General features: G+C 46.7%; 1 protein-coding gene across 4 annotated transcripts in view; it reads right to left on the bottom strand.

Moving 5' to 3' along the window:
- NRP2 (neuropilin 2) overlaps positions 1 to 21,461 on the bottom strand; it is a 114,364-nt gene that overhangs the window by 21,986 nt on the left and 70,917 nt on the right. For 2 of the 4 annotated variants that reach the window (XM_045560138.1, XM_045560140.1), the window contains exons 13-15: positions 12,250 to 12,512; positions 10,569 to 10,665; positions 9,356 to 9,376 (exon numbers count right to left, since the gene is read on the bottom strand). In XM_045560138.1, the coding sequence (XP_045416094.1) occupies positions 9,356 to 9,376; positions 10,569 to 10,665; positions 12,250 to 12,512 (381 nt within the window). Of the gene's footprint in view, positions 1 to 5,852; positions 6,247 to 9,340; positions 9,377 to 10,568; positions 10,666 to 12,249; positions 12,513 to 21,461 lie in introns of those variants that run through there. The other 2 variants (XM_045560141.1, XM_045560139.1) reach the window with 2 other exon arrangements.

Consider the following 21,461-nt stretch of genomic DNA (forward strand, 5'->3'; position numbering starts at 1 on the left):
CAAGTAAATGATGTTGAAATGACTTCTGGGATTCAGGAAGGCAGATTCCCCGAATGGGTGGAAATACCATATTTGGTTTGGCTGGCCAGCATTCTCACACAATGTATTAATTAGGCTGGCTAGACTTGAAGGTAAATTCCACTTTGGCTTGCCAAGGCTTCTGTGCCCATTGAAATCAGCCTGGTCTTGTCTAAACAGGTCAATTACCATTGTCAGGTAATGAATAACGCATCTTCATTCTTTTAATTGGATGGAGGATCTTTAAGAGCAGATTGGAAGGGAAGTCGTAACAAAAAATGTGGGCACAAAATGATAGAGGGTATGTGAGAGCGAGAGTGAGAGAGTAAGTGAGAGAAAAGGGAGGGAAATCATTCTTAATCATGGAAAAGACAGAGCAGAGAGGAGAAGCTAGCAGAGTATTGAGAAGGCAACCACGTTCACTGGCCGCTGCTGGTTGCCATGGAGATGATGTAGTAGATTTAAGCCCAGGGTAACTCTGGGGAAAGACTGGCTGGAGTCCCACTTGATGCAAAGCAGTGTTACAACTTGATTCTCCCAAAGATTTACATCAGATGAGAATCTGGACCAGAAAAGGACTAGGAGCTTTTGAGCTTGCCAAAACCAGACATGATCTTTACTTCTGAAAAATGATGAATGCTTCCCCTATGAAAAATGCCTCCCTAGCTGCTTGCATCAAGTGGTGGTAGCCAGAAAGATGTGTCCTCTTTAATCATGGGAGTGGAGCCACGGGTGGGAGGTGCTGCTGCCTTCTTCATGCATCGGCGGTCCTGCGCTGTGGGTGCGCCTCTGCTCAGGACGCAGATAGGGCTTGTTGGTATTTTCCTGCCTCCCCTCCCCACTCACCCCAGCCCCCGCCCAGACTCCGAGCTCCTCAAGCAGAGGAACTCGCTCTCATCCATGCCTAAGGGTGGACACAAAGAAGGCACTCACTAAATGCTTGGTGAATAGAACACTGAACTAAGGCTAAGATTCTTATGTCTGAGTCAGCATTCTCTAATTCCTGCAGTCTGAACATCAGAACTCCTCTCTTTGATTTGGGGAATAGCTGAGAGGTGGGTCAGACCTTCTAGTGTCTTCTCAGAAGTGATAGAAAAATGAGAGAATTTTTTTTTTTTTGCAAAATCTTTCACAGCCAGCCCAATTTCCTGGCTCTTAATCACTGCTTCCTCCAGTTTTAGGAATTCCCTTCTGCTAAGGTGCAAGTTCATCGATACCTCTTGGGCGATCGTAAGTTCTACGATACTGGAAGAGCTTTGACGAGGACGTGCTGCTCCGCACACCACCTTGGCAGCCACATCCGCATCTCCTGGTGTAGAAAGGACCCAGAATCCCAGGATCCTCCCAAACGCACCTTTCTACATCTTTACCACCTCCCAGGTTACTGCCTACTCTCTTTTCCTTTGTCCCCAAACTGTTTCTGTCTTTTACTGATAAAAGGACCCTCTGTCTCTCTTTCTCTCTCTTTTATTTGTGGCCATATTAGAAATTATGCATAGAAATGGAAAGGAAGAGAAAGCAAGGAGCGGGACATGGCTCCTTGAAGTGTCTAGCTTGCAAGTCACAGTGAACTGGTATCAACTCATTATTCAGGTCACCAAGAGTACCTGCTGCCTGGCAACCATCTTGCTGTTGGATTTTCATGTGAGCTCACAGGAATGCACAGGAAACACTAACGTGTGCAGGGATGGGCCCGAAGTTCCTCAGAGCCGTCCCTCTTCTCCCCGAGGAGCATGCTCGGGTTTGCCTCTATAAGGAGGGCCATCCTCTAAGGAGGCCATGGCTCGCCCATCAGAGAAAAGGAAGGTGAGGAAGCCACATGGATTAACTTTCCATCCAAAGCACCCGACCAGACCACAAAGGCCGGAGCACACATTTTTATGAAGCAGAACACGATCACAACTACCCACATTCTCTCCATCGCCACAGAGTCTCAGTTCAAAGCATTGCTGTCCTTCAGCCAAAATGCTGGTTTCCAACATCAGATACACCACCTAGGACTTAAAGTACTGGGGCTGGGGAAGGAGGGAGTGTTAATGCTACTCCAAGTGTTTCTTGTGATAGAGACAAAGTTGGGGCACTGGCGGAGACTCTAGGGGACCTGCTGGAGGAAGGTTAAGGCATAATATGTGAGTCCCATATTCAGAACCAGAGTGAGAGACCCATTCCCTTAGAATTCTGCTCTGCTTTGAAAGACAAACTCCACTTTAGCATAACACCCTCTTCCCGTTTCCTAGCTTTGCTCCCCAACCCTGAAATTATCAACATGTAGTAAACTTTAGTGACAAAAGCCATTTGGGGACATTAGATTGGCTCCTTAAACATTTCCCTTGGGCATTCATTTGGAGAAATGAGAAAACTATATGAATTGATGCTTTTAATGTTAAGTCAGTTAGCAAAGAGAGAATACAACTGATAACCCTTTCCTCATCCCTCACAAGCAATTTTTAGTTGACTTGCACTCGGGAGCCAGAAGTTTCTCAGAACATTCTCTGGCTGAAGAGATAACTCCCAAAGGCAGGTGGATTGTGCAGGTTTGGAATCTGGCTCTGTCCCAGCCTTGAGGGCTATATGCTAATGGGGCTGTGGTTTGCCGGTTAGAGAAAGGAAGGTGATAACTCAATAGAGGTGAAATCTCCACATAAGGCAGCTTCCGAGACAACAGCTGCAATCTAGTGATGCTAGATCGATGGATGGAAGGACTGATGGATGGATAGATGGATGGATGTCAGATGGATGGAGGAATGCACTCTGGACCAACGGTCAGACTCTCTGGAAAATGTTGATAACCCACTGGTACTTCATGGAAAAATCATTTTCAGAAAGTGCTACAGATTCTGCTAGCTCATACAGTGCCTCTATGGGGAATTGGAAAACGGTGCCTACTTAAGGCAGATGACACCTGTACCCGGTGCCCAGGTTGGTGAGTTGCACAATTTCAGCTCCACTTGCCTCATCCGCCATGTACGGTGGCCAGGCCATTGCTTTACAACAAAGAAGCCTGGGCTAGGTCCCTCAACATGGGAGAAAGCACAGGTGAGAATTCAACCTTACCCAGAGCTGGTAATGTGCTGACCTGAACTTCCCCTTTGATTGATCTAAATTCTACTGTTTATTCATATATCTTTGTTTTTCCCCCAATGGGAAAATGCTTTCAATTCCTGAACTATTTTTCATTAATTTCCACCCCCCCTCAATTCTCTACAAGGTTTTCCCATTGTGCGAGATAATGAGAAACAGATATTTAATAGTCAATAACTCCAAGTGTACTTGCAAGGTTGAGCAGGCTCCCATCTGTAAAAGTTCTGAGCTCTCTGGAGAAAAGCAATGCGAACACAAGGAATTTGAATTCTGAGAAACAATAAATTCTGAGAAGCCGCACATGGGAGAAAATAAGGAAAAAAAGGACACATTAGGTAGTGTTCCTTCCAGTCCTATTTGCAAATAGGGCTATTGAATTAATAAGCCACTGGGAAATGTGGCTGCGACAGTAACTGCTGTGAGTGGGCATTTCCTGTGTGTTAGCCCATGGTCTATAGGCTTCACATGAATCATCTTGTTTATTTCCTCATGACCCTGAGATGGGAAGACTTGAGGACTTGAGGGGGTAAGTGATTTTTCTCCTGGTTTTACTTAGAGGAAAAATGAGGAGGCAGGCAGAGCATACAGTGAACCCCGAGAGATGGCCCAGAGCCCTCAGAGGAATTGTATACCACTAGTAAGTGGCAGAGGCAGAACTGGAGCCTGGTGGACTAATTCTTAGCCTGTGCCCTAATGCAGGGGTCAGCTCACTACGGCCTATCGGTCAAATACGGCCCACTGCCTGCTTTGGTAAATAAAGTTTTATCGGAACACAGCTGCCCTCCTTTGTTTACATATTGCCTACGGCTGCTTTGTGCCACAATGGCAGAGCTCAGTACTTGCAACCGAGACTGTATGTCCTGTAAAGCCTAAAATATTTACTATCTGGCCTTTTATAGAACAAGTTTGCAGACCCCTCACTCCAACCGAGTCGGAGCAGGAAGCAGCTCTCTTCCTTTCTGCCTCCCCCCTACTCTGTCTGAACCTGTCTGAGGTTTGGTGTGTCTTGGTCAAGTCAGGGTCTCACTGAATCACTGAAAAGAGAAAGCATCTCCTATAGCTACCTTTACAAAATGCCACCCAGACCTGAAGGAGTCGCTCAGGTTTCCAAAAGAAGTGTTCTGAAAGACCAGTGGTGAGCCTTCTCTCTCGGAAAAAGAAGAAAGAGAAAAAGGCTCATTGCACATAAGAACTGTTTTAGGCCTGTCCTGTCCGCGCACTCCTTTTCGTACAGGTTGAAAATGAAGTGCCGCTGAAGGGGCATTTCAGATAAAGGTTTATTTAAGTTATGAGATTAAACATACAAAAAAAAAAAAAGGTTGGCTCCTCTAGAGAAGTTTATAGAAGATAGTAGAAGAATGCGGTCATGCCCTCGGATTTGTTTGGAAAAAGGATATAAAAGTACAAAACACCCCTGAGAAATGACTCTTTCCATTTGCCTTATGAGCAGTGGATGGTGGGAGGGCCACTGGGAGGTTTTCGGTAAGTTGGCAGAAACCGTGGGGATCCCTCCCACGTTGATCTAAAATGCCTCTGAATTCAGATCTCTAGCTGGCTGAAGTCTCAGACACTTTGCAACTTTTTGGTGACACTTATGCTACTTTCCTTAAACTAAGTCTCCTCCTTTTATTCTTGGAGAAAGAAGTTGGTGAGAAACATTGTCTTCCTCCCCTAGATAAACTGACCTCGGCAGCTGTTGAGATTAACGGTAAACTTGTGGGGAGGGGCCGTGTCAGGCCTCTGTGGCAGGAGAGGCAGCGGCACAAGCAAACCTCATGAAGGACGCCTCCGTGTCCCCCCGGGCGAGGATGGCAGCCAAGCAGTTACCCGGTTCACACATCTGATCTCCACGCTCTCCTGCTCAGCAACACCTAGCTTGATCTGGCAGCTGGAGGCGTCAGGGGGCAGGGACAAGGAGGAGTATTCGCACACCACAGCTGCCTATCTGGAGCCCTGGCGGGGAACACTTCCCTCCCTTTCCTCAAGTACGGAGGACGTTCAGGAACACCATTTAACCCTCTACGCAGCTCAGAAGCGCTGCTAGCAGAGAGAGCCGTGGGAGGAAGGGCATCCATGGAGAAAGGGAATCTGAGGCCAAGCTCAAGCCCTGTGCCCTGGGACATGGGACCTGACACTGGTGGGCCATGCCTCTGGGACGCAGGCAATAGAGGGAGGGTGGGACGGGAAGGAGGGATGCGGGTGTGAAATGGCAGAATTGGCCAGGTGGCACCACATAGACAGAGCTTAAAGCCGGTGGCATGGAGTTAAATGCCAGCCAGGATTGGCCCCAAATGGGCCTCTCTTAAGACTGCTCCATCCATGCCCAAGAGACAGCCTTTGATGTTCACTTTCTCCTGGTTTTACATGGATGAAAACTGCGGAGGACTGCAGTGAAACCCAAGAGATGGGGCCCCTGGCCCTCAGAAATGGTCTGAGACATAAAATCCGCGTTCACAGCCATTAACAGGAGATACTGATGTTCCTCTTGGCATCCATTAGTGTTCAGACAGCAGTTCTGAATCCTTCCTTCTAACGCCCACCTTCCGCAGGAGCACCCTGCCTGGGATTTCCGTGGGTCTCTAATAGGTAGGGCCCCAGACCCGGTCTCTCTGCTCCTGCCTTGTTCAAAGCCTATAGCGTCTAACATGAACAAAAACTCTTGCCTTCACAGTGAGCTGCTAAAAATACACACCTGGCCAACAACTACAGAACCCTGATTATGGGCTTTATATATTTTTACTGGCTTCTTTATTATTCTTTTTTCTTTTATTGAAAAAAAGAAAGTATTGGGTAAGAGGAAATAATCCATCACCTTAATTGCACCACTTTTCGGTTCTTTTTTTCCTCCCCCTACCTGTACACACAGTTTTTCATTTGTTAAAGCTCAAATCCTGGAAAAAGATACATGACGGCACCATGTTTATAGCCACTGCTTTAAAAAAGAAAAGGAAAAAAATGCGCACCCAGCCTACATTGTTTAAAATGTGACTCATAACAGCAACAAGAAGAGGCCCTTTTAAAAGTCACATGACAACACAGTTTATTCATTCTCTCTTCTCTGTCTCCCTTCTCAAAACAGTCCTCTTTTTCTCCTCAGCGTCTCTTCATTACTGACTCACACCCTGGTACACAGCCTAAGTATGTATCCTAAGCAGAAAACACAGGGTGATTGAAATAAAAAGAAAATGTTGCAGGGCAAGAAATCAATAAGAGTCAGAAAATGAAAGACACTTCACAATATAAGAGATCAAGAATACCTAATAAGTCCAGGTCTAAAGGCCACTTTTATTGCATTTCCCTAAAGATTTACCTGGGATACATTGATCTCTCCTAAAGAATGAGATTACTTCTGTTGTACGGTCAATTTATAGTGAAAAGAAAAACAACTCCACTTCAAAAAACATACTAACAATGTAAATGCCTACTGTTGGTAGTGTTTCAGCATCAACTTTCCATAGCTTGCCTGCCCAAACCTGATTTCTTTGTTTCCTTTTTTTTTTTTTTTCTTTTATGGGTGAAAAGGCTGATTTTATGCCCTGACCCAGAGAGGCTCCTGACCTGGTGAGAAACAGAATGAGTCACTAGGTTAGATGGAACATACATCCTCTCCCAAATGGAATGACACAGAGTTGCACACTGAGGTCAAACAGGTCTCAGCTGGGAAGAGGAGACCCCTGGCGCTAGGTTCTCTGGCTACCAACTGGGAGCTCCACGGAAAACGTGCCAGTGTGATAGCAATTGCTCATTCCCAATTCCGATTCTGCTCTGGATTCTGTGTTCCTGGGCCAAAACTCTCCAAGACTTGATTTCCTCCTTCCGAAGATGCTTGCCATTTTCTGAGACCACAGCCACGGCTAATGCGGCCAATCCGTTCAACTTGTGCACTGCCTTTGCTTCAGCCTCCGAGCGGCCCACCGGGAGCACACTGGAAATTCTTACCTTCAAGTCACTAAGCCCTGTGTTTATTTTGGCTAAATGAGCACTGCCGCTCCGATGAGATTTTATTTGTGTATTTTTTACAAGAGAACACGACTGCACTGTGAAGCCTCATGGTACGCACAGCTTCAAGGAGCGCGCACGTGCCCTGGTCTGTTTATTCTCTTACGGAAGCGGAGCACTTAGCCACCGTGCTTGTCAGTCACGACCCGACACGGTGCGCACACTGAACGGTGTCTGCGGCAGCTGCCGGCACGTCTTTAACCAGCCTTTCTGGGAGCTTTGAGTCTCAACAACCCAAACAGAGTCAGGTGAAACAACATAAGCAGGCTTCACTTCACCAACATAAGCATTACCTGGGGTCCTGAAGGTTAGAACTTGAATTCAGCTTAATCCAAGTCGTTCGGTTTGGATCTCAGCTTTCCTTCCAATACTCTGGATTTGCATTAACATAAATCCCACACCCAGAGAGCACCCACGTGGGTACGTGAATGCTCTTACTACTTTAAACTGCGGGATGGGGAGTGGGCACGGGGGCCAGGGAGACAAGGAAGGGTAAGAAAGAAAATACATTCTAAGTCAGGCTGTCATTCTCTCTATTCTGCAGCTTTGCTCCTCATGGATTGCCTTAGAGCTGTGGGTGGTGAGTGGCAAATCAGAAAAGGTGATTTGGAGCCAGGGAGCACATCTAGGTGGCAAACCAGGAATTCATCTTTTTCTAGCCGGGAGCTGGACAGATTAATGAGAGTGAAGATAGCGAGTCTAGACGTCAGATATGAAAATGGCAGCCCTTATCTCTGAAATGCTGTCACCCACACGGTTAAGCCTGGCCAGGACAGACAGCGCACAGCAACCCTCATAATTGTTGGCATCAACCAGGTCATGAACAGCCCCTGTCCTTAGGTGAGGGTGAGTGTCCCTCAGTGTGTTTTTCACGAAGGCCAACTGCAGCAAGGCATTCAGAGTGGCTCCTAAATGTTTAGTGTTAGAGTCTGAGTTTCATGCCGAAAAATCATTAATCTGCCATTCTGCTTCTGTAAAACCTGCTTGCTCCTGCTTGCTACCCCCAACACAGAAATTCCTAAGTGACTACAACACCCATGTTCTACATAAAACAATTACAACACCCATGTTCTGTGTGAAGCGATTATAACACTCATGTTTTGCGTGAACAAGATATGGCCCAGAGCCCAAACTGCCCAGATCCTGTTACACCAAAGATAAGAAAACGATATAATGCTTACTCAAGGCTTTTTGTACACATGCTTGCTCTATCTCAATAATTTTCCACCCACAAACTTACAATATAAAAACTTTCCATTTCAAAGGCTCACTGCTGCTCTCTGTGCTGCTGCCTTTGGCAGTGCAGAGGGTAGTCACTGGCCAGCTAATAAAGACTCCTGATTTGGCTCAATTCAGTCTTTAGGTGGTCATTTCTTGCATCTGAGACCATAACATTTAGCATTAGAAACCTGCGTAGGAACCTCAGCAGTATCAACTAACTGGATTGCAAAGATGGCAAAATGTAAAACGCATCGTGTGATAACAGCACAAACATTACCCAAGGTTGGAGGCCTTTTTTTTTTATTCCTGAGTGAGGCAAGCATCCCGAAATACTCTCTTCTTTTTCTGTTCTCTATTTACTGTCTTAGGGAAAGCATGTCCTTTTCTGTTTTTCAGTCCCCCATTGAAAGTGCTCTAACTCCAGCCACTGGATGCGACTCTGTACTCCCTTTACCAGACACCAGCTCCTGAATTTGGCAACTCTCCCTTCTTACTACCGCCACTCCTGTGTCTCTTCCCTCACTCTCTTCCTTCACAAGACTGCCCACCACTGTCCCTCACTGAGGGTTAATTGAGACTGCTGCCTTGGTACCCTGGAACTGGAAAGAAACCATCTTCAGGCTAAAATAAATCATTTCCACCTCATTTCACTTTTAATTTACAACTAATTTTTTTTTTTTGGTTGAGTCTTCCCACAGCCTCTCCTTTCTCACCACTGCTGCATTTTCAGCCTCATTGCTCCCCGTTGGACAATGCAAGGCTGAAAGGTTTATCTGTAACCTATTTGTCTCTATTGTAGGTTTCTAAACTTTAATTAAACAAGAGACAGTGAGGATCTCAATCCCTCTTCCTGCATCTACAGGTGTTGCCAGTGCCATCTAGCGGTGGGAAGGTGCGGTGTCTATATTCTCCTGAGAAATTTGCCAACTTTGGAGGTTTATTCCTGCCACCAAATTCACATCACACGGGGAAAGGAAGAGGCATGCAAAAAATATATATATATATATAGAGAGATTTTTACCTTTAAAATTCTCACCTGTAAAAGCTGAGATGGGTTCTGGGGGAAAAAAGAAACAAAAAAATTTGAGTTAGATAAAGGGAAGAAATAATTGAGTAAACACAGGGTGAATAATTGGATGAATGTGATGATGAAGAAGATTTCATTAGGTTTTTCTCTGTAACATTCCATGGAAAGTGTCCCACGTCCCCCACACGTTCTAAACTGTGTCTAACACATCATCATTGCGGGGGTGAGGTAGGTGGGGGGAGATTCTCAAAGTTGCTTTGGAACAAAAAGTCCTTCATGGAGTAATGGGTCCCCAAAGCATTGTAATCAGTCACTTACCACTGATTACTTTCTCAGAGCTGGGATTACTTTAGAAGCCCGGGTCCTGAGAGTTGCCCGAAGGGACGGGGGCAGTCCCACGTGCTTCTGACATCACTAGGCATACACCCCCGGGACTCATGTGCCAAGAGAAGCACTTGGTGAGTTATTGTGGCCCCTCTGCCGGCCGAAAGCAGGCCCCGCTTTCGCAGGATAGTCCCCTTGTTTTGGGGGATGTCTATGGCTCTGATGGGAGACAGTCAGGTGCCCCTGGGGTGATCTCTTCTGCCAGGGGAGGCCCTGAGTAAAATGTGTGCATCTCAGCTGGGCTGTCTGCTCAGCACTTCTGACCAAGATGACAGTTACGGTATCCTTCCCGTGCTGGTCACCTGGCTGGCACTGTTTAATCCTACAACTCTGGGACCTTGGGCATTAGAGGCACTAGTTTTAAAGTCAAGTCCGAAGTCTTTTTTTCATATGCCATAGTTTGCCCTGCAATTCATTCATGTAAAGGAACTACTCAGGTAATTGTGTTATCACTCTTACATAACTTATGTACTATTTTTGATCATCAGTGAAGGCTTCCATTAAATCCATCAAAACTTTCCAGCATGTAATTTTCACTGGCAGTTGCTCTGGTCCTCTAGCATTTTCTTTGCTAAAAGCTGGAGTTTGATGATGGGGTCTTGGCCCCCTGAATCTCCACCCACTTAGTGTGCATCTATTTCCAATTGGGAACAGGGATAGAAGCCTTCCTCTTGTCTCACCCCCTCCTACCCTGAACTCAGCCTCAGATACAACTACACCCACACCTCTCCTCCTGCATGGACTGTCACTGCCCCACCCGTTGGAAAATGGCATGCAGCCTCCTCTTGTATATCCCAGCCCTTGGCATATTATTTAAAAGAGACAGATATTCACGTACCCATGCAGTTCTCCAGTGGGACATCCGTGCTTATCCGAATGTCATCAATGGCAATCTCTCCCGAACGTCCTTTCCCTATCACTCCCTCGAACACAATCTAGAAGCCAGAAGAACAAGAACTATGGTTAACTGAGCCTCCTGGTCCAAACAGTGCAAAGATTTTCAGTTTTCTGTTAACTGCAGCTTTCTGTGTGTGCGTGTGTGTGTGTGTGTGTGTGTGTGTGTGTGTGATTGCACCTGGTACACATCTGTTGACCACATGGCTACAGCTCTTGAAAATCTTAATTTAAAATGAGTTTGTTCAAATCAAATGCATATTTGAAGGAATAAGAAAGTATAACAAGGTGATGGATCTTGTTGTCCAGTAACTAGAATATATTGATTAAAAGGACCACAATCAGGGCATGTTTAAAGGGGGGTTGAAATTTCTCCAGCTATTTTTGAGGTTCCTTTCTCATAAATCTTCCAAATGCCCAGTAGAGGTATTTGAAAACTCAGAGGATGAGAGCAGGTGGGGGTAATGTGAGAAACATAGCACACAGGTCTGGGTTGACTCATGGGGAACACTGCTTTCTGGCTTTTTATTATAAGTTACCTTAGGGCTCCATTATGACAAATAAGAGGGAAAGGATTTGTTTTCCACCAATGGTTTACTGAGCACCTACTATGTGCTGGGCACAGGGATAGTGACAAAACCTAGTAAGATGAGACCTCTGTCCAGAGAAGCTCATTCTAGTAGGTGAGACACAAATGTAAACAGGTACTCAGAGAACAATGCATTAAGGTTTAAAAATGGGATCCCAGGCAAGGGTGGGGAAGGTCCCAGGACACCTTACAACCTCAAGGGACAGTGACCACAGGCTGCACACAGAAGTGCTCTGCGGTCTTCAGTCAGCCCTGGTTCCCACTCTTCCTACGCTCTCCCTGCACACCGGCACGCGTCCTCTGGCAAGCCGGGTGAGCGGCTGGCTGTCCTACCAGCCATCTGTTGCTGCTCCTCGCCTGGGGAGGAGAAGGTTAATGCCGTGGCTGGTTCTCAGTCACCTCTTCCACAGCGCGTCTACTCCTACCCAAGCTGCAGCCACAGCTGTGTGCACCCACCTGTGCCTCAGCCTCCTGCGCTGTGGGACAGAGATAATAGAACTCCGTTCCCAGAGCTGTGGAGTGAGAAACCACTCAGTTAGGACTCTCTCAGGTCTGCGGGCCACCGAGCGTGCACAGCGCCCGCTCCCCTTCCTGTGCTCACACTCCCGGGGACAGGTCTGGGAGGTTATTCCAATTTCCTCCTGGGATTGGGATTTGGTTCAGGGGGGCTTCACAGGCCTCTCTCTTCCCTTGTGTGTGGAGGGTTTGTTTGTGTTTATTTCCCTGGCTTTGTATCCCTTTGTCAGCCTGCCTGATAGCAATCTAAAATAAAATGGAGAGAAGAAACATTTGTTGGAGATTTCAGCAATATAAAAGGCAATAGGAGGAACAAAGAACCAAGTCTGGGTGTAGAGATAGGCACATTCTGAATAACAAATAAGAGTGTCATTTAGTTGCTATGGCAACGGGGAAACACAATGAAAACAGCAGCGCTTAAGCACGTCCCCTAATGATGAATGGGCGGCCCTCTGAAATAGTGAAACAGGCATCACAAGAGCCCCTGGAGCTCCGCACCCAGCTCCCTTCGCCAGCCCACCTGATACTCCAGGTCGTAGCTGGGCAAGATGATCCGCCCGTGCTTCCACTCGCCGCCCTGGTCCTCGCGGATGACCCAGAGCAGCTTGCTCTCCTGGCTGGCTTCCCGCACCACCTGCAGCGCCACCCCGCGGCCGCCCGTGGCCTGGTACTGGAACTCCATGCACACGGGGCTTCGGGGCAGGTGGACCGGCGGGCTGATGAGCCGCGCATACTGGCCCTCTCTTCCGCTGTCACTCTGCAGCCGCAGGAAATTCCTGTCATCTGGGGGAAACAAATCCAAACAGAGGTTCCTGGTAAATGCTTGGGAAAGACACCGGCTTGCAGCTGTGGCCCCTTCAGGGGAAACTTGGGACTGGAGTTTGAGTGTCTTTGGTTTACTCACGTCCCTGTTCTCCAGGCCCTGTGTCCTTAAGCCTCCTTCAGAGCCTCGATTCAAATGCTGTGTCCTCCTGAAGCTTTCTCTTGAGTCTCTAAGTCAAATCGCTTCCTCCTGCCTATTTTGTGTATCGCTTCCTTTCTCTCTGTCTCACATGTCGCCCCTGGCACAGCCGGCCTCATGTCCTGGCTGGTCGTGCATGTGTTCTCCTTCTCCCCCTGGATTCTATGAGGCCAGACCCATGTCTTATTTGTCATTGGCTTACCCAAACAGCCGATGCGGTAGAATGTACTGAATTATAAGGGAGCGGTTTACAGGGGATGAGGTGGTTGCTAGATTGGAGGGCGACTCTAGCCATGTTTATGCTTGAAGCCTTTGCAGTCTTGGCTGGGCACTGTCCAAATGAAAGACATTTAAAACCTTCTGTCTCCATCAGTGCTACGCCTGAACTCTAGTGGCTGTGACTCAGAAGCCCAGTGTCAACTTCAAGCAGAGTGGGGGTGGCAGCTGAATAGGGTAATTCAGGGGCCCTGACACACCATTCTCTTTCCTATCCACCCTGGGGAGGCCTGGGTGTGGCCTTTCTCAGACAGCCAAGCACACACAGCTCCAATGATAAAGGTGCTGTCATTGTCATTAACAAAGGTTATGTGTTTAGCAGAGAATATACATGTTTTGGGAAATTAAGGGTTCACTAATCCAAATGTATGGAGAATGGTCCTTTTGGCTGATTGGTTTTAAATTCATCAGACACTTATGCGGAAGACCGAGTTCTCATGCTTTGCATGACATAGGTGCAGGTATCCGCACCTGCAAATCCAACTTGTGTGGGACCACTGTGACCACTTGTCCAGACAGCAAGTTGGCATTTGAGGAGCAAATCTCACTATCTCATTTTGGCCCTGAAACAGGGGCATCTTATGCAGAACACTTCTGCAAGATGGCAGGGGCACTTTTCCACCATATACCCACTAAGGAATGTGGGCACATCAGACACCTTAGGATCATGTTAATGTGATGCCGTGTTAATCTGGGACATGTGCTCAGAGCTTGCTCACTCAACAGCGACAGTGAACATCCTGGATGTCCAGGACGTCAGGGTGGGATAGGCTAGGACCGCAGAGCCCTGAATCAATACAACACTCCCTGGACCACTGGTGTGCTGCTGTTATCCTGCCGACCTCATCTTTCTAGGTGACAGCTGAGCCTGTGACAGACCTCTCATCAGTGGCCCAGAGACAGCTTCTTTCTCCCCAGCTCGGCAGCCACCTTGCCCCCTCCCTGGTTCCCCTGAGCCCCTTCCTGGAGACTCTCTGGGATTGTTGCTTTAGAAGCTGCCTTCCCCTTAAGTCAAATGAGACCAGGTAGAATGCCAACGGGGGATTCCAGTGTGTGCTCCTCAACCAACCAGAACTGTGTCTGTCTACAAAGCCCACAACGTGTGACCTCCGTAAGGACAAAATCAGCTCAGGTAACCAAAAGGCAGCTGTCTACAGAAGAGAATTTTAATGATGGTGTTCTGCTGAGGGAAGAGACGCTGATGCCAAACGAGACCCTCCATGATCTCGAAACCTATGCTTCCCATATCAGATCTTATTACTACCGCTATTAATGATAATAATTATAACTCATTTGCATAATGCTTTACAGGTTACAAGCACGTTCACGTGCAACATTTCATTTTATCCTTGCTATATGCTTGTGAGCTGGGACTTCCTAAGCTTACTTTGCACATGATGAAGAAACTGAGGCTCAGAAAGGTGGAAGTGATTTGTGCAGGGTAGGGAGGCTACTGAAATGCTAGCGCCCAGGCTTGACTGTGGCTTTTCCACCTTCCTGCTGTAAGCTCTTTATTTCAGCTGCTCCGCAGTACCTTGCCCCAAGTCCTTGCAATCAATCACGCTCTGTTTGAGGCAAACTGGCTTCCCTGCTGGGCCTGTTGCTGCCTTTTCTCCTCCTACCTGTAATTCCTTGCTCACCCCCCACCCGAACCTATCTTATCTCTTTTTGTTAATTGTTTTAACCATTCTGGCACACACAACATTAATTCCCCTCTTCTCTCAGCAACTCTAGCATTTATTGACTGTGGTGATGATTTTACCTTATTTCTAAAAGGACTTCAGGCCATTTTCCATGGATTTCAACAGGTAACTCCCCACAGCCTGGCACTGTAATTTAACTGTTTCTTGTGTCTTTCTCATCAGTCCAGTTAGATTGCAAGGTCCTGGCCTTACACATATAAGGTTTAACATTGCTTGTCCCTCTACCCCTAGTGCTATATAGATGCCACTCCTCAAGAAGATGTTATTCCTGTGAATGAATGAATGAATGAATGAATGACAAAGAATGCTATGAGGCTATCCATTGGAAACGAGGACAGAGGGAGAATCAGCTAGCCTCTGGTAATCCCTCAGATTTAAATAATCCCTTCTCAATTGCCTCTACCCTCCTGAGCCAACAGCCCTTTCAAAGGTGAAGTGAGCCAAAGATGCCATGGCGAATTCCATGGGTGCCCATGGAAGCACCCAGCCCACTGAGACACCACGAGAACCCCTCAAACGCCCCCACATGCCCGATAATTTCCAGGCTCTTACTGTTTCCACCTCATATAAAGGAAACCAGATTTCAAAGACTTATTATTCAGCCTTCTTCCTTCACAGTTTTACAAATAAGACCTACTTGCTGCCTGAAAATTGCTTGGCAGAAATACTGTCACTTATGTGAATTTACATTCTTAAGCGGCAGGGAAATCATGGAATTATGGTTAGAATTTGGTAAGTTAAATGTGTGTGGAGGTGTGAAGAACCGGTTGGGTGGATTTTGTCTGGGTTTGTTCTATTACCCATCCTGTTACTAAAACTCCAGGCCCAATGGAGCCAGAGGTTTCAGGGACTGCCCCTTCCTGCACCCCCAGGTAGGGTCCCTCCCCTCCCCTTCCCCCTGGTGTGTCCCCCTCCCCTCTCCTTCTCACAATAAGATGATAATCGCTATGCATGATTTAAAGGACCCCTGCAAGACCAGGGAGTTAATGCCAGTAGCGTGCTAAGCACGAGCAGCTGAAGGATCATAATTCAGTGCTGACATCTGAGCTAATCCACCAGTGTGCGGAGTCTGCAGACAAGCAGGCCCCTGGATTTCACTTAGTTAAATCATTTGTGCCCCACTTGTCTGTTAAGTGCTATGAGCTCCAGGGAAGAAAGATGATATGTAAATTTAAGGAATTAGCAGTAGACATCAGTCAGAGAGATGCTGAGCTGCAAAACGCCTGTCACTGAGAGCGGCTTGATTAGAACCAGGGACAGCGTGAAGGAATGGCTCAGACCAGGGGAAGCCCCAGGAAGTGGAGGAAAAAAGCAGGGGGAAGAGACTGCGCTGGGGGCTCTATCTACCTCATCTGACATCATCTTCCCTGTGAAATAAGTAGTATTTTCTCCATTTTTATCAAAAAGGAAACCAAGGCTCAGAGAATTGAAGTCTTGTGTCCCAGACCACTGCTGGAGAGTGGTGGAAGTGGGATTGGAACCCTAACTGTACTGAGTGAACCTGCCGCAGCATGAGCTCTCATCCGGGTTGGAATCCCAGACGAATGCTCACTAACTTTTTAGAGCCTCAGCCTTCCCATCTGTAAAATGGATATAATAGCAGTATTACTGCATAGGGTTGTGGGGAAGAGTAAATGGAATGGGCTATGTAAAGTGTTTTGCACAGTAAGAGCTCACTAAAAGTTATTATTGCTACTACTATCGCTACCACTTACACTTGCCTTTATTTTATTCGGAAGGAAAAACAGTAGAAGATCACCAATAACCTAGGAAGGCCAATCCAAGACTCAAAAAGAAGTATGGTTTGGCCTGAGGGCAGTAAAGATGCTCTCTGGCTCCCCACATCTGCCCTCACCCCAGACACCAGCTGGCCCCATGTCTTTTGTATCCATCCAACAGTAAATGAAATAAAATACTACATGATCCTGGAACAAGAGTGGGACCTCAAGCGACCACTTAGAGCAGACCAGGCCTGCCTCCCAGAGGAAGGAGGCCAAAAATATCCCTGAGAACGGCTGTCCACCCTTTGCTTTACATTCTCCAGGGATGGGGTTTCCATAGGCCATGTCAGCAATGTGTTTTCTAGGTCGCAACCCTAACTGTCAGAAACTTCTTAAATTCACTTTTCAGTTTTCCTTCTGTTGTTTAGGTACATTTCCTCCTCCTCTCTCTGATGGAGCACAGACAGTCTCTGTCCTCTGACTTAGAGACATTTTAACTTGTGAAGAATTAAGACCCTTAGTCTTTGCTTCCTCAGGAAACATAACCCTTGTCCCTTTGAATGTCTACTGTCCAGGCCATTCGCGCCACTGGTGAGTTGCCACTGACCCCTCTTCCCAGCTCAATGCTTTGGCTCTTTTAAGTCATGGCACCCACACATACATGTGCTGCAACTGAAGTCTGCTCTTCTGGAATATCCCAATTTATGGCCCACCAATGCCAAACATGGAAGAAGTTCTAAACATCCCTTGGCTGCTGATTACTTGATACAGAAAAGGGTTGGCAGGACATGGGAGGGGGCTACTTTATTGATTTACTTGGACCTTAAGGAAAAGCCCTTTGGATTATCAAGAGATTGCCTGAACATAAGTGACTGGCTAAGAACCGGCCCTGCCTGCTGGAAGCTGCCTTCTTGTTCTTGTAGCTGATGGCAGTGATGCCGGCAATGGATAGCTTCCAACAAAAAGACAATGGAAAGGAAATATGTTCGGTTGCTGAAAGAGAATGAAGAAATAATGTCCCAGAGATACAATCCCTCTCCTCCTGGACCTGACATATTTGAGAGGCACTTTGCTGGGTCCTTGACTCAAAACATCTGTTGTTGCCAGTGATACAGGGAAAACAATCGCATGGGAATGAACAACACGAGTTCAAAAGGGTGAAGAGGAAGTGCAGAGGACAGGGCCGTTCAGCATTTTAACCTGCTGCTGTCTCTAGAAAGGGTCTCTTGACATTTCACCTGGCGATTTACGGCTGCATCTGGCTTCAGCTGCGTAAGTGTCAGGTGGACACGTGACTGCAGCTGGCCCAACAGCAACGGAATCAGTTGTGTCTACACCTTACCAAACCCTGAAATAAATCACCAGCTTGATCCCGCTGGCTATCGCAAAGCCAAACACACCATCTGTCCAACACACACATCTCCTGGCTAGCATCTTGCCCTCCTACTAGAACAACCATCTGAAAGAATATTTAGTGCTGCAGGAGATGTAGTCTCCTTGTATAGTCATGCTTAAAACATGAGTCAGCCCTCAGCTAGCCTCCCAAGGTCAGTCTATCTCTGCTAAGGTCCTCAAATTAACAACCAGTTAAGGGAAACATTGACTCCGGATGAACTCAGCAGGATGTTCTCAAGGTTTACAATAGTTCGTTTTCGTGGACATTTGAGGTTTCAGGCCTGGTCTTCGCAGGAGCCTACCTAGTGTTGATTTTTGGTATGCCAGCTTTCATGAAGGTTTTGTTATTGAGGAAGGCTTATTATCATTCTGCCCCTTCTTTATCAACCCACACACTGCTGGGGAACTCAACCAATCATGATTTGCAGGAAAACAAACAAACAAACAAAAAAAGCAGGTAAGAGCTTGTCTCTGCTATTGTCTTTTCTATGAAGCCAGAGATGTTTTCCCACCTTCCTTCAAGGTAGGAAAGAGGCCTCTATCCTTCTCTTTTCCAATTGAAATTATTCTTTGACTACTGGCTTTCTTTTAGCCAAACTGCTCCTGGTCTTTAATTATCTATCACAGTCCAGAGTCCGCGGAGTCCTATCTCTGGATCTGCAGTGGCTATGCCTCAGCCGAGCCGCAGCAACCTCTTCCGGGAGGTGAGGCAATCTAATGCCAATGCAATGTCTGCATTATTTGCTGCCATTGGTCCCACCTGATCTTTTGAGCACAGAGAATTTCTTTTTAATTCAGAGTCACCATTAACCTACTGTCAAAAATCAAGCCCATTATAAGTAAGTTCACTCATCAATGATTTCCTTTGATTTCTCTGTAACCATCCACCCACCATACCCACCCGCACTTCGCTTAATCTTCTCATGTGCACAGCCACAGCGGATCCCAGCTCTGGTCTCCCACTTAATGCAGTTCATTCAAGGGCCCTATCTGTGTCACAACAGCCCCAGTGAATTGTGAATGATTTTATCACTTACATTTGAAGGAGGAGCTGCCATTTGTAACATCTGAGTATTTTAGAACATTAGGATTCTTGACTCACTACCCCTTGAGCTTGTTTTTGAGCCCAGGGTAAAGGTTCTGTTCTCTCAATAACACAAACAGGTAAGCTAGGTAGCCAAAGCTCTGTCCTTTCGTAAGGGCATACTGTTCAAAGTCGGCTTTGCCTGTTTTCTTCATATCGCTTTCATGATTTGAAGTTATCAAAATGAAGTAACCCTGCAATCAGACTTCACAAGGTCAACCCGTGAATAAAAGAGCATCCATTTAGGACGACCGCACACTTGAGGATTCTGAAGCTGACCTGGCCCAGCATCCTTTATCTCTAGTCTTCATGTCTCATTCCTGACAATAATAATAATGACCATAACAACAGTAATAATAGAAATTATTATTATTGGCATTATTCCGTATTTACTTAGGATACTCTTTTTGATTTCCTACATCATCTAATGGTATGTGACTTGCTTACTTTACTATGGTTGCCTAGTGAGGAAGAATGACACGGTGATAAAAATACCAGCCCCTGGACATTCTCATCATGGGATCACAGAGAAGACACATCCCTGGTGGTACTTGCTTCTTGGTTTATACCAAAACCAAAGAATGAAAGCATCAGCAAGGCCCCAGAGATTGTTCTCATGTTAATGCCCAAAGGCCCAATACAACATTCTGTGATGATGGACATATTGTATGTATGTACTGACCAATGCAGTGTGGCTACTGTGCCCTTCACCTGTGGCTGGTGGGACAGTGGAACTGAAGTTTTAGCTGTATTAATTTTAATTATTAAAATCTAAGGCCATGTGTGGTGGCTGACGCCAGTAATCCCAGCACTTTGGGAGGCCAAGGAGAGAAGATCGCTTGAAGCCAGGAGTTCGAGACCAGCCTGCACAACATAGCAAGACCCTGTCTCTAAAAAATTAAAAACAAAACAAAAAAAAAAAAACCCAGCCAGGTGTAGTGGCACATACCTGTTGTCCTAGCCACTTGAGAGGCTGAGGCAGGAGGATTGAGCCCAGGAGTTTGAGGTTGCAGTGAGCTATGATTGCATCATTGCACTCCAGCCTGGGCAATAGAGTGACACCTATCTCTAGAAGGAAATTTAAAAAAAAATTTACTTGCCACATGTGGCTTATGGCTACCATATTAAACACTCCAGCTCTAGATACCTGCCCCCCACCCCCATCATCTCAAGAACTTTTTGCCTTGATCCTTAAAGACTGGAATCTGACTTTCTCAAAATTGTTTATGATCCAAGCACCTGAGAATGTCTGTAGAAAACATGCCAGCTCCTTCTAAGGGAGACACATTCTGTGTCATTACCGCTGCAGAGAAGAGGCGAAGCGGCTTCTCAGAGCACACTGTTCCTCCGCAACCACCAGGGGTCACTGAATTTGGAACAGGGTCCCCAGGGGTTGCTATGAACACACTCCAGGCAGCTAAGCCACAAGCAAGGAGCTAAAAAAAGAAATTCTGAGTGGCTTGAAAGACTATCTTGAAAAACAAAAGCAGTGGAATGAAACCAGTGGGTGTTTTGTCAGCCTTAAGCAACCATTACCACTAGCCAGAAGGACAGAACTAATTGCTTACTTAAAAGGAAAAGGAAAAGGAGGAAAAAAGAAAAAAAGAAAGAAAACATGAGAAAACAGCCAAATCAGAAACTATGTAAGGAATGCAAGTATTTTCCACAGACGCTTCTCGTCAAATGGGCTGTGATGGGTGTTCCAACATGGCCGTTTCCTCTCTCCTTTCCATCCTTCCCTTTACCCCTACGCCCTCCACACTTGATGGAGACACCTCCTTTCTTAAATTTAATTACTTTTGTTTACCTGTCTCATAAGGGGATAAAGCATATGGCACGCGTGGTCTCCCGTCTGTGGGTGGCAGAGTGTGGTGGCCGGCAGTCAGGGTTGCCTGGGGGCCCAGTGCCCTGGCCGGTAGTGTCTGCCCAGCCCCCACCCAGCACAGCTGCTCCTTCCTCCCAGCTGCTCCCCTCAGGGCTCCATTTTTTTTTTTTTTTTTTTGAAGAAACAGAGAGGACCACCCTAAACAGAAAGGGCTTTCTATCTTCTCCTGCTTAAAGCTTATCGAGTTTTGTGAGCAGGAAAATGGGACATACAGAAAACAGTTTTTAAAATCATCAGAGGATAGAGGGAAGGGCTCGGAGAACAATATTATGATTTTGTTTCCCGGAGGCAGGTCACAAGTGCCACTTTCCCAAACTTCAGGGATTCTTCTGCAAGAGGAAAATAATTATTTTCCTTCCCAATATCTTAAGGGAGGAACATTAGCTCTAGCAGTTCCTTATGGCCCTAATTTTCTCTGTGTCCCCATCCGTTCAGCCAAAGGTTGGAATTCTGCCTGCTCTGTGAGCTTGCTCTGAAAAGCCCTCCTAAACCGCAGGGTGTAATGAATCAACTGGAATGAGGACAAAGACTAGAATTTCAACCAGTAGCAAGGGTGGACTGTCGGGGCGTTCAGGTGGGGGCCAGGATTGCAGGAGGGGGAGGCAGAGGGGAGCTGGCGAAGGGACAGGGGTATAGGCCAGGGTTGAAGGGAGGTAACATAAGCTCTCCCAGAACTGCTACTTGCTAATTGGTGGCTTTGTAGCCCG

The sequence above is a fragment of the Lemur catta genome, chromosome 8 (genome assembly GCF_020740605.2).
Source record: "Lemur catta isolate mLemCat1 chromosome 8, mLemCat1.pri, whole genome shotgun sequence".
NCBI lineage: Eukaryota > Metazoa > Chordata > Mammalia > Primates > Lemuridae > Lemur > Lemur catta.